General features: G+C 41.7%; 1 protein-coding gene across 11 annotated transcripts in view; it reads right to left on the reverse strand.

The window, feature by feature from the left end:
* The window catches only part of MAP2K5 (mitogen-activated protein kinase kinase 5), a 184,680-nt gene that overhangs the window by 105,903 nt on the left and 66,776 nt on the right, over window positions 1-12,001 (reverse strand). For all 11 annotated transcript variants that reach the window (XM_044979135.1, XM_044979133.1, XM_044979136.1 and 8 more), the window contains 3 exons: window positions 6,688-6,756; window positions 6,519-6,600; window positions 1,603-1,664 (listed from right to left, as the gene is read on the reverse strand). In XM_044979135.1, the coding sequence (XP_044835070.1) occupies window positions 1,603-1,664; window positions 6,519-6,600; window positions 6,688-6,756 (213 nt within the window). The remainder of the gene's footprint in view (window positions 1-1,602; window positions 1,665-6,518; window positions 6,601-6,687; window positions 6,757-12,001) is intronic.

The raw sequence follows: 12,001 nt of genomic DNA on the forward strand, positions 1-12,001 counted from the left end.
GACCTTTGGACAACAACAGTAAACTCCTGGGGCAAGGATAGTGTGTCTGTGTGCGTGCTTATTCAGTGACTGTACAATGGGGTCCTGACCCATGCCTGGGACTCTAGGTTCTACTGTAATTCAAATAATACACAACACACACCCAGGGCACTTGCAGGATACACTGCGGCTGCAGAGAAGTTACTCAGCACGCAAGGGCTTTTGTTTCCCTCTCTCTGTCTGTTCTCAACAAATGCAGAGAACTAGCAAGGGGGCAGAGAGAGCTTCCAAACTCCATCCTCACTGCTGGATATGCCTGTTGTGGCTTATGAGTGAGGAAATCTGCCTGCTCATTTGTCCACTACCAGTCCATGCAGTGACCACAGTGCAGGCAGATGGAGGATCAACACATGTCAGATGTCAACCATCTGAGGTGAGTAGCAGGGAATGTTTGCCAACAACAGATTTGGTAAGAGGTCAGGCTGAACAATGAGCAGATGTGAAGCTACTTAGACAAAATGTCATCGGAAAAGGTTGTTCATTATTCTGGGCAGAGAACAGAGAGAAAGTAGAGCTGTGAATTACAATGAACAGAGACTAAATAGCTGCCTGTGTTGGATTAAAGGATTTAAATTATCAGCTTGATGTATAATGAATGTGAAAACCCAGCACTTAATTAAATGGCACATGATAGAATAACTTTGTTATGCTTTAAACTGCTTAAGTTATCAAAGTATTTCTTAGATTTAGCAATTGTTTAGCAGTATCCCTCACTCCCATGATGTTCGCTAAGATGTTGTTCAATTAGCCTCGGTTCAGGCTTTGAAAGCAGATTATAGAATAGAAAAGTCACTCCATATTTTGCCAACACCATTACCAAAATCAAGGGAACAATGCACTTGTACTCTCTATCATGATGAAGCCCACAGGTGCTGCTGAGACACACTGATGTGCTAGAGGGGGCTCTCAGGAGCCCCTTGTCAAAATTCTGCCACCAAACTGAAGTGAGGTTATATCCCTGCCTAGGACAGGGTTCAGTTCCCCATCCCTTGGGATTAGTGCTAAATCACCCCTACTAGAGATGACTTGTGTGAAGGATCACAGAAATGGGTTGGGAATACAACATGCCCCATAGGCATGTTTTGCTTGGACTTGCTTTTCCAGGAGAGCAACTTCGGTCTCCTACTTGTTGCTTTAGGAAGTAGATCAACAGTGGGGGAAAAACTGTACTGTACAAGGGGTTAAACATACGATGCCACTGCACCTTGAGAACAGGTGTATGCAGCAGAACATAGGAAGCCTTTGATTCCCATCAGGTTTAGTCACAGCTTCTTGGCCTGAGGAGCAGATCTAAATGATTCACCTGCCTTTGTGCATAGAGAGGACCAGAAGAGCTGAAACACAAGAGTCAGTCAGCAGCAGTTCAGCAGAAGCACAAGAGCAGCCACCATAATATGTCACTATGGTCCCATTTTCACATGGTCTTACGGCTGCTTATAGTGCTGTAATAGTGCACAGAAAGGATGGGAACTCTGACAAAGGCCCAATGAGAGGACACTTCATACAATCATATCTAAGACTGGATACGTATATGACACAACCATCAAAGACAAAAATACTTACAGCTACTGCTATTCTTCCTAGTACGTGCTCTGGAATTTTTCTATAAACATCCAAAGAACCGCCTGTAGGGACAGACAGACAAAGTGTGATTAGTTAATATAAAATCAAATACTACCCTAGATTTAAAGGTTTTCTAGCCCTTTGGTTATTAATAAAAATGCCATAAACAACATAACAGTAATAGTGTCAGAAGTAACCGACCTTAAACAACATTCATTCTCTGAACAACCATAGGAGACAGCGCTCTCAACATCTCTTTTCTTCCCACGTTTGCAAAGATATTACTAACGTCTTTTCAGAATACATCCATATCGCAGGACAGAAAGCAAAAAACAGACTTTACTCTAGAGAACTGAACAAGGTTTGGCACACCTTAATTTACTTCTTAGTAATATAAAGACTTCAGAAGAATTACAACAGATTACAAAGTCAAAATCATCACTAACACCTGGTCATAAAAAGCCATGTACAACTGATGCTATCAACAACTATTGGTATGTAGCACAGTGGAACGCGCCCCTGAAATCAAACTTCCCCTGCAGATCAAACATGTAAGGATTGACTGCGCCTCAAAGTCATAACCCTGAACTAAGGGACGTCTGGAGATGCAACAGAAAGAGCTTCTAGGCACACAGAGAAAGCTTCTGCTAGTATATTCCTTTATTTACTACCTGCCCAAAACTCAGTATGGCCAGCCATTGTATGTGGAGAAGATGGGGAACCCTGGTTGCTAATGGGATGCCAGGCATCCCCAGAAGACTGGGAATCACAGTTTCTACTGGCCTACCTTTTATTAGATTATTTATTCTGGAAATTCATGCCTAATTGATGGGAAAAAACATTTAAAAATGTTAAAGTTCGTTCAGGAAAACAAATTTAAAATTGAGGATGTAAAATAGACGAACAACATATAGGGTGAGCCAGCTCTGATTTCCTGGTTTGTGAGGGTGTAAATCAAAGCATAAAACAGATGCAAAGAGGGATTTTCAGATTTGCTAGGTGCTGCTCGCATCAAAGTCAATGTGGTTTTACCAAAGAATCCAGCTTGAGCAGAGCTAGGCCAACACTGCGAAATTTTGAAAATCCCACCCTTTGCCCGTAGACTCATAGACTTTAAGGTCAGAAGGGACCGTTATGATCATCTAGTCTGACCTCCTAACCCTGGTTTATGGTTCAATTAAAAATCATAAAAGACATTCTGTAATGCAAGAGTCCAGAGAAAAATCACAGGATTCTTAATCCATTCTGGACTCCTGTTCCATTCTGCAACTGTTAGTCATGTGAGTAATAGTTACTCTAAAGAGCTGCTCCGTTTTCTTCATGTTCTCCATCTTTGGAAATACAGTATTTGTGCCGGTCTCCACTAACACTGTTCTATCTCGTTTCTTTAAGGAGATAAGGTGGGTGAGGTAACATCTTGAATTCTAGAGAGTGTACAAGCTCAAAAGCTTGTCTCTCTCACCAACAGAGGTTGGTCCAACAGAAGATATTACCTCACCCACCTTGTCTCTCTAATATTCTGGGACCGACACAGCCATAACATTGTTTTCTTAAAAGTATTTTTATTTGTGTTTTAGCTCACGAAAGCTTATGCTCAAATAAATTTGTTAGTCTCTGGTGCCACAAGTACCCCTGTTCTTTTTGTGGATACAGACTAACACGGCTAACACTCTTAAACCTTTTATGTGTGTGTTAAGTTTTGGTTTTAAATGTAGAGTGCCTATGTTCAAGGCATTAGACTGGACTTAAATTTTTAAACTGAATTTAGATGGGCTCTTGCACAGTGTGATGAAAGGTAGCACAGCCTCACATGCCTATTCAACACCACAGAAGGTCAAGTGTCAGGACAGCCAGGTGAGCTGGAGCAGGGGAAGGAGCAGTCTGTCAGAACTACCAGGTAGCAGGGAGCATCCCCAACAGGGTGTCGACATTGAGCAAACTGAAGTGGCTGCTTTCATTAGGAACCTGTATACCTGCCTTGGTTAGATCCTTGCTTGTGGATTGGCTGAGATCTCACAGGTAATTATCTCAAATGACACATCAGGCTCAGAGCACTCATCACATAAAGGGAAGGCCACTCACAGGCTCAGGTCATTCTTGTTCATGTTCATGAGTCTAGGGTGACCAGATGTCTCGATTTTATAGGGACAGTCCCGATATTTGGGGCTTTTTTTTAATATAGGCTCCTATTACCCCCCCTCCCACCTCTGCCCCGATTTTTCACACTTGTTATTTGGTCACACTTATGAGCAGTGTACATTTACTGCTGCAAAAAAATTGTCTTTTCTCACACATCAGCAGCCAAGTCTTGTACTTAAAAAGTGAATAGTTTGATTATAGACAGTGCAGTGGAAGAAATCAGAGAACACTGATCTTAGAATACCCAAACATTTTTGTTGAGCAAAACAAACAGTGGACAAAAATTGTGGTCAATGTTCAAAACTGGGAGCCTAAAGTTAGGCTTCTAAATCCACATGTAGGCACCTAAACAAACATGGCCTGATCTTTAACGGTGCTGAGGACTTGCATCAACTTCAGTGGAATTTGTGGGTACTCTGCACTTCCAAAGAGAAGACAGAGATAATAAAAAACAATCCAACAATGTATTTCACTATCTTTATTTAGTAAAATAGCATGTTTATTACAGATGTAAAAGTGAAAAGTCTCATTTTATGTTCCCACTGATCTTGAAGATCAATTGGAAGGTGCCAGGATTAGCCAGGTCAAGCAGTTCAACCTATGCACTTCACTATTTGTAGACCTTGATTCATGTAGTTTTCTTTGCTTTCAAGTCCATCAGAGAACCAATACTACTGGGTGTGTGTTTTTACTCTGCATCCCCTTAATACATAAGTATCCCCAAACATACAGATGCCAAGTGTTGAGGTAACCTTAGAGCTCCATCTGTGATTAGCTATTCCACAAAGGAAGTACTTATTCACACACCCATCCGTGCAATTCACTGCCATAGGACACTTTTGAGACACAGTTCAATGGGATTTTTTAAAGAGGAGACTGGATACACACACGTCTTTATAAACAATTTATAAACAACTTCCAAGACAGGAAGGCTGGTCAAAAATGGTCACTAGGGGTTAAAAAGTGTCATGCTTAAGGGCTATTCACTTGCAGGGTCTAGGAGGTAAACGTTTCCATCCTCATCTACAGCCCTACACATCCATAAGAAAGTTTTGAACAAAAGCTTTGACAAGGTCCCATTATGTGAGTTTTGTTCTTCCTTTACATTATTATTTACAGCTCATTGCCAGAGGGAATGCACACTGCATTAGATGGACCAGAGTTCTTTTCCAATATGATTCCAAGTAACTTTTGCATGGTCAGTAAATACCAGTGCTGTGCAACATTATGAAAGATGCACATCTTAAAGGGTTAACTGTCCTTATACAAGAACTCAGAACAGCAAACATTTACAAATAGGTACACTTCTGTCACTTTTTAATTGCATTTGAATTTGCCTGATCACTTACAGACCCTGATTGTCAGACTGTAAGTATATGCATTTCTGTAGCATTTCCAAATATTTCCCTACTTGGTATGCCCACCACGTGACATGCAAATGTAAATACCAATTTGTACACAAGTTTCCAGCAGCCTGGTCTCAACCTCTGAGTACGTTAATGAGAACCCAAATATTGAAAATCAAACCCATTGGTCAATGTTTGTATAGTTCAAGAACATCAATGAACGTCACATCTGGGTTTTGTTGAATTAATATATATATATATAAAAATATATATATAAAACTTAGCATTTATAGAAGATCAGAGCCACAACTCATGTATGTAAATGGGTTGCAATGAACTTCAGAACAGCAAAGGGAAGAGCAAAAAAGAATGATCATATCTAGACTGTAAAACAGATTATTGTAATGAGCAGAAATATATAAAAAACTTTATTTGCGATCCTCAATGGAAGAAAGAAAAGAAGGTAGCCAACAATGGTCATTGACACACATCTGTTTTACGTAAACGTCCTATGCGAGAGCCATCTTTGCATGACTATTTATATTATAAATTACTTGTAAAACTTCTATGTCTTCATATCTGACTCAACTGCACCTTAGTAAAAAACCTAGCTATGCCACAAAATGCTGGCTCGTGAGAAATTCATAGCGCGTCATGGATTATTGCTTCAGCGACATAATGACAACATAAAACTAAGACTAGAATGTTGGAAAATGTTTGAGTTTTCATGCGCTAGACACTGGAAGACTGCATCTGTCATGCAAGAGAGACTCTCAGACTTGATAGACAGAGGATAGCAATGATTATAAATTGCTTTAATAAAATTACTTTGCTTGTTGAAAGTGCCTTTTATCCAAGGATCTCAAAGCACAAAATTTCAATGTCAAAGTGCTAATAAATCCCCAGAATGACAGTGGAACCAGATCACAGGTTAGGGAGTACTACAGGCCTGAAAGAGATTCATACTGGAAAAAATAAGGGTACACTCCCAAGGAAACTGAGTGCAGCAGAGCTAAACAGCTGTGTTGGAAAATAATTCGTTATCTTGCAATTAAGAACCAATTTTCACTGAAAACACACAGGACATTGGGTTAATAGATTTCTTTAAAAGAAAATCTGTTTTGGCTATTGAAACATTAAAAGAAAAGAACAGCTGTTTTGTCACTGAAGACAGATTGCATGGAAGAATCAAATATCAAAACACAGATTAAACTAGCATTTATTTCTGTTCTATTTAAATTTTCAATAAAAGTAAATGAAATTACATTCAGAAAAATATTATGTATAATGAAATATTTAATGTAAAGTGGTAATTCTAACATCCTTTTTAAAATGATCATATTCTCCTATACATTGAAAGTATACATCTTTAAATGTTTTATCAATTACATTTTTTTTTACAATTAAGAGTACACAAAATACTCAACTCACCATCCATGAATTCTGTACACAGTGAAATTCTGTTTTCTACAAAAAAAGCGCCATAAAATCCTATGATATAAGATGAGTCACACTGTAAAAAGAAAAAAGCCTATTAAAAATCCTCTGCATAAAGACTATAGACCATAATAATTAGAAGTAAGTGTTATAAAAAGAATACCTTATAAAGGATTTCTAATTCCGACATAATCTGCTTTTGGAGTTCCAGTGTAATATCTAAAGGTATGAGCTAAAAATATAAACATGAGAAACATTATCTGTTCTGAAATAAAATACAAGTAAATTATATAGAATTAAAATCAACTGCATATATTGATAGTCTGTATGTGAAAGAGAATGTGGGAGCCAGAAATGGCAGAGAAAGGAAACTGGAGGCCAAAAGGACAGAATTAATTACTTTTAAAAGTTAGTCACAGGTTAAACTGACTAAATTTGGCCACACACGTTCCCTAAGGATTAGGAGGAAGACTTTACCCTAACAGTATTAGGCAGCACCGCCTAACACAGTGGTTCTCAAACTTTTGTACTGGTGACCCCTTTCACACAGCAAGACTCTGAGTGCGACCCCCACCTTATAAAAAAGAGAGTTTTTAATTTATATTAAACACTATTATAAATGCTGGAGGCGAAGCAGGGTCTGGGGTGGAGGATGACAGCTGGTGACCCCCATGTAACAACCTCCTGACCCCCGAGAGGTCATGACCCCTAATTTGAAAACCCCTGGCTTAACACTTTGCACTTATAAAGACATCTTTAACTCAAGGATACTACGGCACTTTTATATATATTCAACCACACCTAAAAGATACTATCCTCATTTTACAGACAGGGAAGCTTGAGCACAGAAAGATAACATCAATCAAGTCTGTGGTAGGTGCGTAGACAGAGTTCAGATCAACTGATTTCCAGCCCTGGCGTGAGCATTTTTCAACTGCAGCTGGCCATAAAACACCTAAAACTCTGGGACCCTGATAAACTTTGCAGAATGTAGCCAAGACACTTTACGCATTCTAAGGAAGTGCTGTAGCATTTGAACGAATTCTCAGTGTGGGTACCACTGTAGGAGCACATGCGCCCCATGCACAGGAGGTCCAAGTATTTTGAATAGTGGTGTATGTCATGGGCCGTGCATGTGTCCTGTGCCTTCTTGTGCTCCAGTACAAAGGATAAGGGGCAATGACTCTCCCTCAAGTCCTTCACAGTCTGAAGACCATGCTGCTGAGGACTACAAAAAGCAGGGATGGAGGACAGGTCATGGGATCTGCACTGACTACAACATCTCAAAGAACCACAGTTACCATTGTCTCCAAGTATGTGTCAGTATGGATCCCACTGCACAGGACTGGCAAACAGTACTCCTTCTGGACAGTGAGAATGAGGCACACCGGCTGCATTAGTCAGCTAGCAACTGAAGTACAGCTCTCTCAAATCTGGCATGAGTACTAACCACCACGACAAGGGTGTAAAGTTTGACCAATATCAATGGCTTGCTCCATATTGCTGCTTTGCAAATCTCAGATACTTGTACGTTTCTGAAGCAGGCCAAAGACACTGCATATGCCCTGATGTCTGGAGGGAGAGGCTCGCCACCTAACTGATAACAGGAGATGCACTAAGTGATCCACTTATAGATTTTCGCTGATGAGATGCAAAAAGAACAGGAGTACTTGTGGCACCTTAGAGACTAACAAATTTATTTGGGCATAAGCTTTCGTGGGCTAAAACCCACTTCATAGGATGCATATAGTGGAAAATACAGTAGGAAGATATATATGCACAGGGAACATGAAAAAATGGTGTTGCCATACCAGCTACAATGAGACTAATCAATTAAGATGGGCTATTATCAGCAGGAGAAAAAAAACTTTTGTAGTGATAATCAGGATGGCCATTTCCAACAGTTGACAAGAAGGTGTGAGTAACAGTAGGAGGAAAATAGCAAGGGGATACAGCCAAAAAAACATGAGGAGAAAGATTAAACATTTTGGTCTTGTGACAATAGAGCAAGGTTCTGGAAATGTCCAAGGTAGCTTCTTCTCTTCTGGCACTGAATGTGGCTTTAGGGAGAAAATGGGTAAGTTAATTGACTACTTCAGGTGAAACTCCAAGACAACCTTAGGGATGAATTTAGTGTGTGGTCTCAGAACCATCTTGTCCCTGTGAAAGATGCATAGGGAAGTCTGGCCATAATGGCCTGGAGCTTGCAGACCCTCCACACTGAGGTGATGAAAACCAGAAAGACTGTCATAAGGGTAAAGTGATTAATCACACAATCCAATAATGGCTCAAACAGAGACTCCATAAACGTTAGGACAGGGGTGGCCAACCTGAGGCTCTGGAGCCACATGTGGCTCTTCAGAAGTTAATATGTGGCTCCTTGTATAGGCACTGATTCCAGGGCTGGTGCTACAGGCGCCAACTTTCCAGCATGCCGGGGGGTGCTCACTACTCAGCCCCTGGCTCTGCCACAGGCCCTCCCCCCACTCCACTCCTTCATGCTCCCTCCCCTGAGCCTACCATGCCCTCGCTCCTCCATCTTCCCCCAAGAGCCTCCTGCATGCAACAAAACAGCTCATCAGGCGGTGCGGGGACCTGCTGATGTATTACTGTGGCTCTTTGGCAATGTACATTGGTAAATTCTGGCTCCTTCTCAGGCTCAGACTGGCCACCTGTGTTAGGAGGACAATGTTGACATTCCATGTAGGAGGCAGGTCTCTAACAGGTGGGTAAGTAAGCAGGAAGTCCTTGAGGAATCTCAATACTGTTGGATGTGAGAATATGAGTATGACTGTATTGGAGCTAGCATGCCGAAATAGCTGCAAGATGGAATTTGCAAGGACTATGTGCAAATGCAGCTTGTAGTTGAGTATCCTGAGTTTCAGAGCCTCTGCTCTGTTGGAGTGCTCATATGGAGATTCATTTCCATTCGGAGGAGTGGATCTTTAATAGATGGTTTCTTGCTCTGTATGAGGATTTCTTGAATTTGTTGAGAACAATCTGTCAGCAATGTTCAATCAGCCAACATCCACACCGTCAGGTGCATGGTTTGAGTGCAATATCTGGCAGTGGTTCTCAGATATTACATCTGGGCAGAATGGGAGATGGATGGGAGGCTGAATAAACATGGGCAAAAAATCAGAACCAAAACTGCTGCAGTCAGAAAGGAGCTCTTAGGATCAACTGTCTGACTTTTGATATCACCCTGGAGAACAGGGGAGTCACAGGAGAGATGCCTGGTGATCGCCATCGCAGGAAGATGTCTGGCAAAAATCACAGGCTTATGCCTCCTTTGGAGCAGAAGTATGGGCACTTGCAAATGTCTTCTGAAGCAAACAATTCTATCATGGGAATACCCCACTGGCAAAATATGGATGCTGTGATGGACATCTGCCGTCACCACCTGTGGTTGGTTACCATATGCTGGCTTGAAAAGTCTGTCAGGTTGTTGCTGGTTCCTGGAAGAAGTAGAGCCAATAGGGTTTGCCCCTGGTGAGGACACCAAGTGCATAGTCTGATGGCTTCCCAGCATGAAGGGGAAAAGCGAGTGCCTCCTTGCTTGTATATGCAGTACATTCAGGATGTGTTGTCTGTCCAGTTCTACGACAATGCAGGCCACTGGATGACCCTCAGCTCCAGGACGTTCAGATGCAGCTTCAAATCATCCTGAGACCAGGTCCCCTGCATCTGCAGATGATCCAGAGGGGCACCCTAACCTGTCTCTGAAGTGTCTGTGATGAGTGTCATCATCAGGGAGTGGGGTCAAGAAGGGAAGTCCCTTCCAGACATACTCTGGCTCCAACCTCCACGTGTGGTCCTGCAGGACCTGTGGCAACATCCCAGACAAAAACATTTTCATCTTTGATTCACCGAAAATGCTGGAAAAAAAAAACTGGTTTCAGTTTGACACAAATTAATTTTTTTATTATTTTTCAGAACTGCCAACAAATCGAAAAAACCAGTTATTCTCCCAACTCTAGCTGGTGCTGCTTCTCTACCCGCGTTTCAGTGAGTGTTATTATGGCTGGCATCTGCCACATGGCTCAGGTCCATCAGTTCCCCATTTATGGGGAGCACAATTCTGGCTGCCCCAGGAGCTGTCAAAATATCGAAAGGCTTATAAGCTTTCTCTGATATGCAATAGGAAGTCTCTATTGCCTGAATCTTAGCAATTCTCATAAGGAGTCACCTGGCACCAGATATAGTGCCAAAGACATGCCTCATTGGGCAATGAGTATGACTGGCCCTTTGGTGGCAAAACAGGATGCTGTTGTAGTTGTTCTGCCCCCATGTGTTTTTTTCCTGGAAGTCTGGCATAGGTGGTCTGTCCAGAGAAGTTGATGGACAGAACGATCTCTTCCTCTTCCTTGAATGTTGTGTAGCACTGGTGGAGTCAGCTTTGGTGCCAGAGGCGTCGGTGCCATTGCCAGGTCTTGTCTCGATACCAGGTCTTGTCTTGATGCTGATTTTTGGGGTTGTTTGATAAAACTGGCTTGTTCATGATCAGCATTCTGGAGCTAGTCTCCTCAGGACCTGAAGAAACCTTCGAATATTGCTCCAGGAGATGAAGCTTCAGCCACAGGTCTCACAACCGACGCATTCTTGGGGAGAATGAAAGGCATTGTATATGCTCAGTGCATCGGACACTCCTAAGCAGAAGAGGCACCGCTATTCCCATCTTTCAGTGAAATCAGTCCATTGCAAAAGGGACAGGACTTGAACCCCACAAGTTTCAAATCTGCCACACTGAGTGGGAGTGTACAGGGGGTCTGACATGAACATTCAGTCAGATGGGTGGATATAATTCACAGAAGTCATATGTCAATGGATCAGAAGAGTCTTGGGGCTTTTATTGAAGATTTTGAGAAATTTAGTCAAATATAGGAACTAGTGGGTCAGACACTCACCAGCTTCCTTCTTGCAACCATAGGGGGTAAGAGGGAACCAAAGGAGGTCCATGGCAGACCCACCCTTTACACCTTTGTATAGGAGCGTAAGGAGGCACAGGGTACATGCACAGCCCCAAATGACAAGGCTATTCAAAAGACTCTAACTTGTGCATGTATTTACCTACAGTGGAATCCACAATGACACATACCACAAGAACAATACGAATTTACATTGGATGCCAAGCTTATGTCTGGAGTAACCGCCTAACAGGTGTAAAATTTAAGTTTCCCTGGCTCTTGCAAGTTCACTGAGAACTTCATTCTTGGGTGGTTTTGGTACTAGGTTTGATCAGGAATTTAAGTAAATACGTGAACATCTGAATTAAGCTTAGAGCTGAAGATTATTTGAGAATGATTGAATATGGCTGATGTTAACACAACCAATATGTCTCCGCAACTCCCTCATTTAAAGACCATCTAGAAATTCGAGTAATACCTTGGAAGTTCTGAATAAGTAGCAGAAGCTAAGGAGTGCTTTTATGGCTCTCCATTTTCAAACAATACAGTCAGTGCCTATGAAAGGGAGGC

The sequence above is a fragment of the Mauremys mutica genome, chromosome 11 (assembly GCF_020497125.1).
Source record: "Mauremys mutica isolate MM-2020 ecotype Southern chromosome 11, ASM2049712v1, whole genome shotgun sequence".
NCBI lineage: Eukaryota > Metazoa > Chordata > Testudines > Geoemydidae > Mauremys > Mauremys mutica.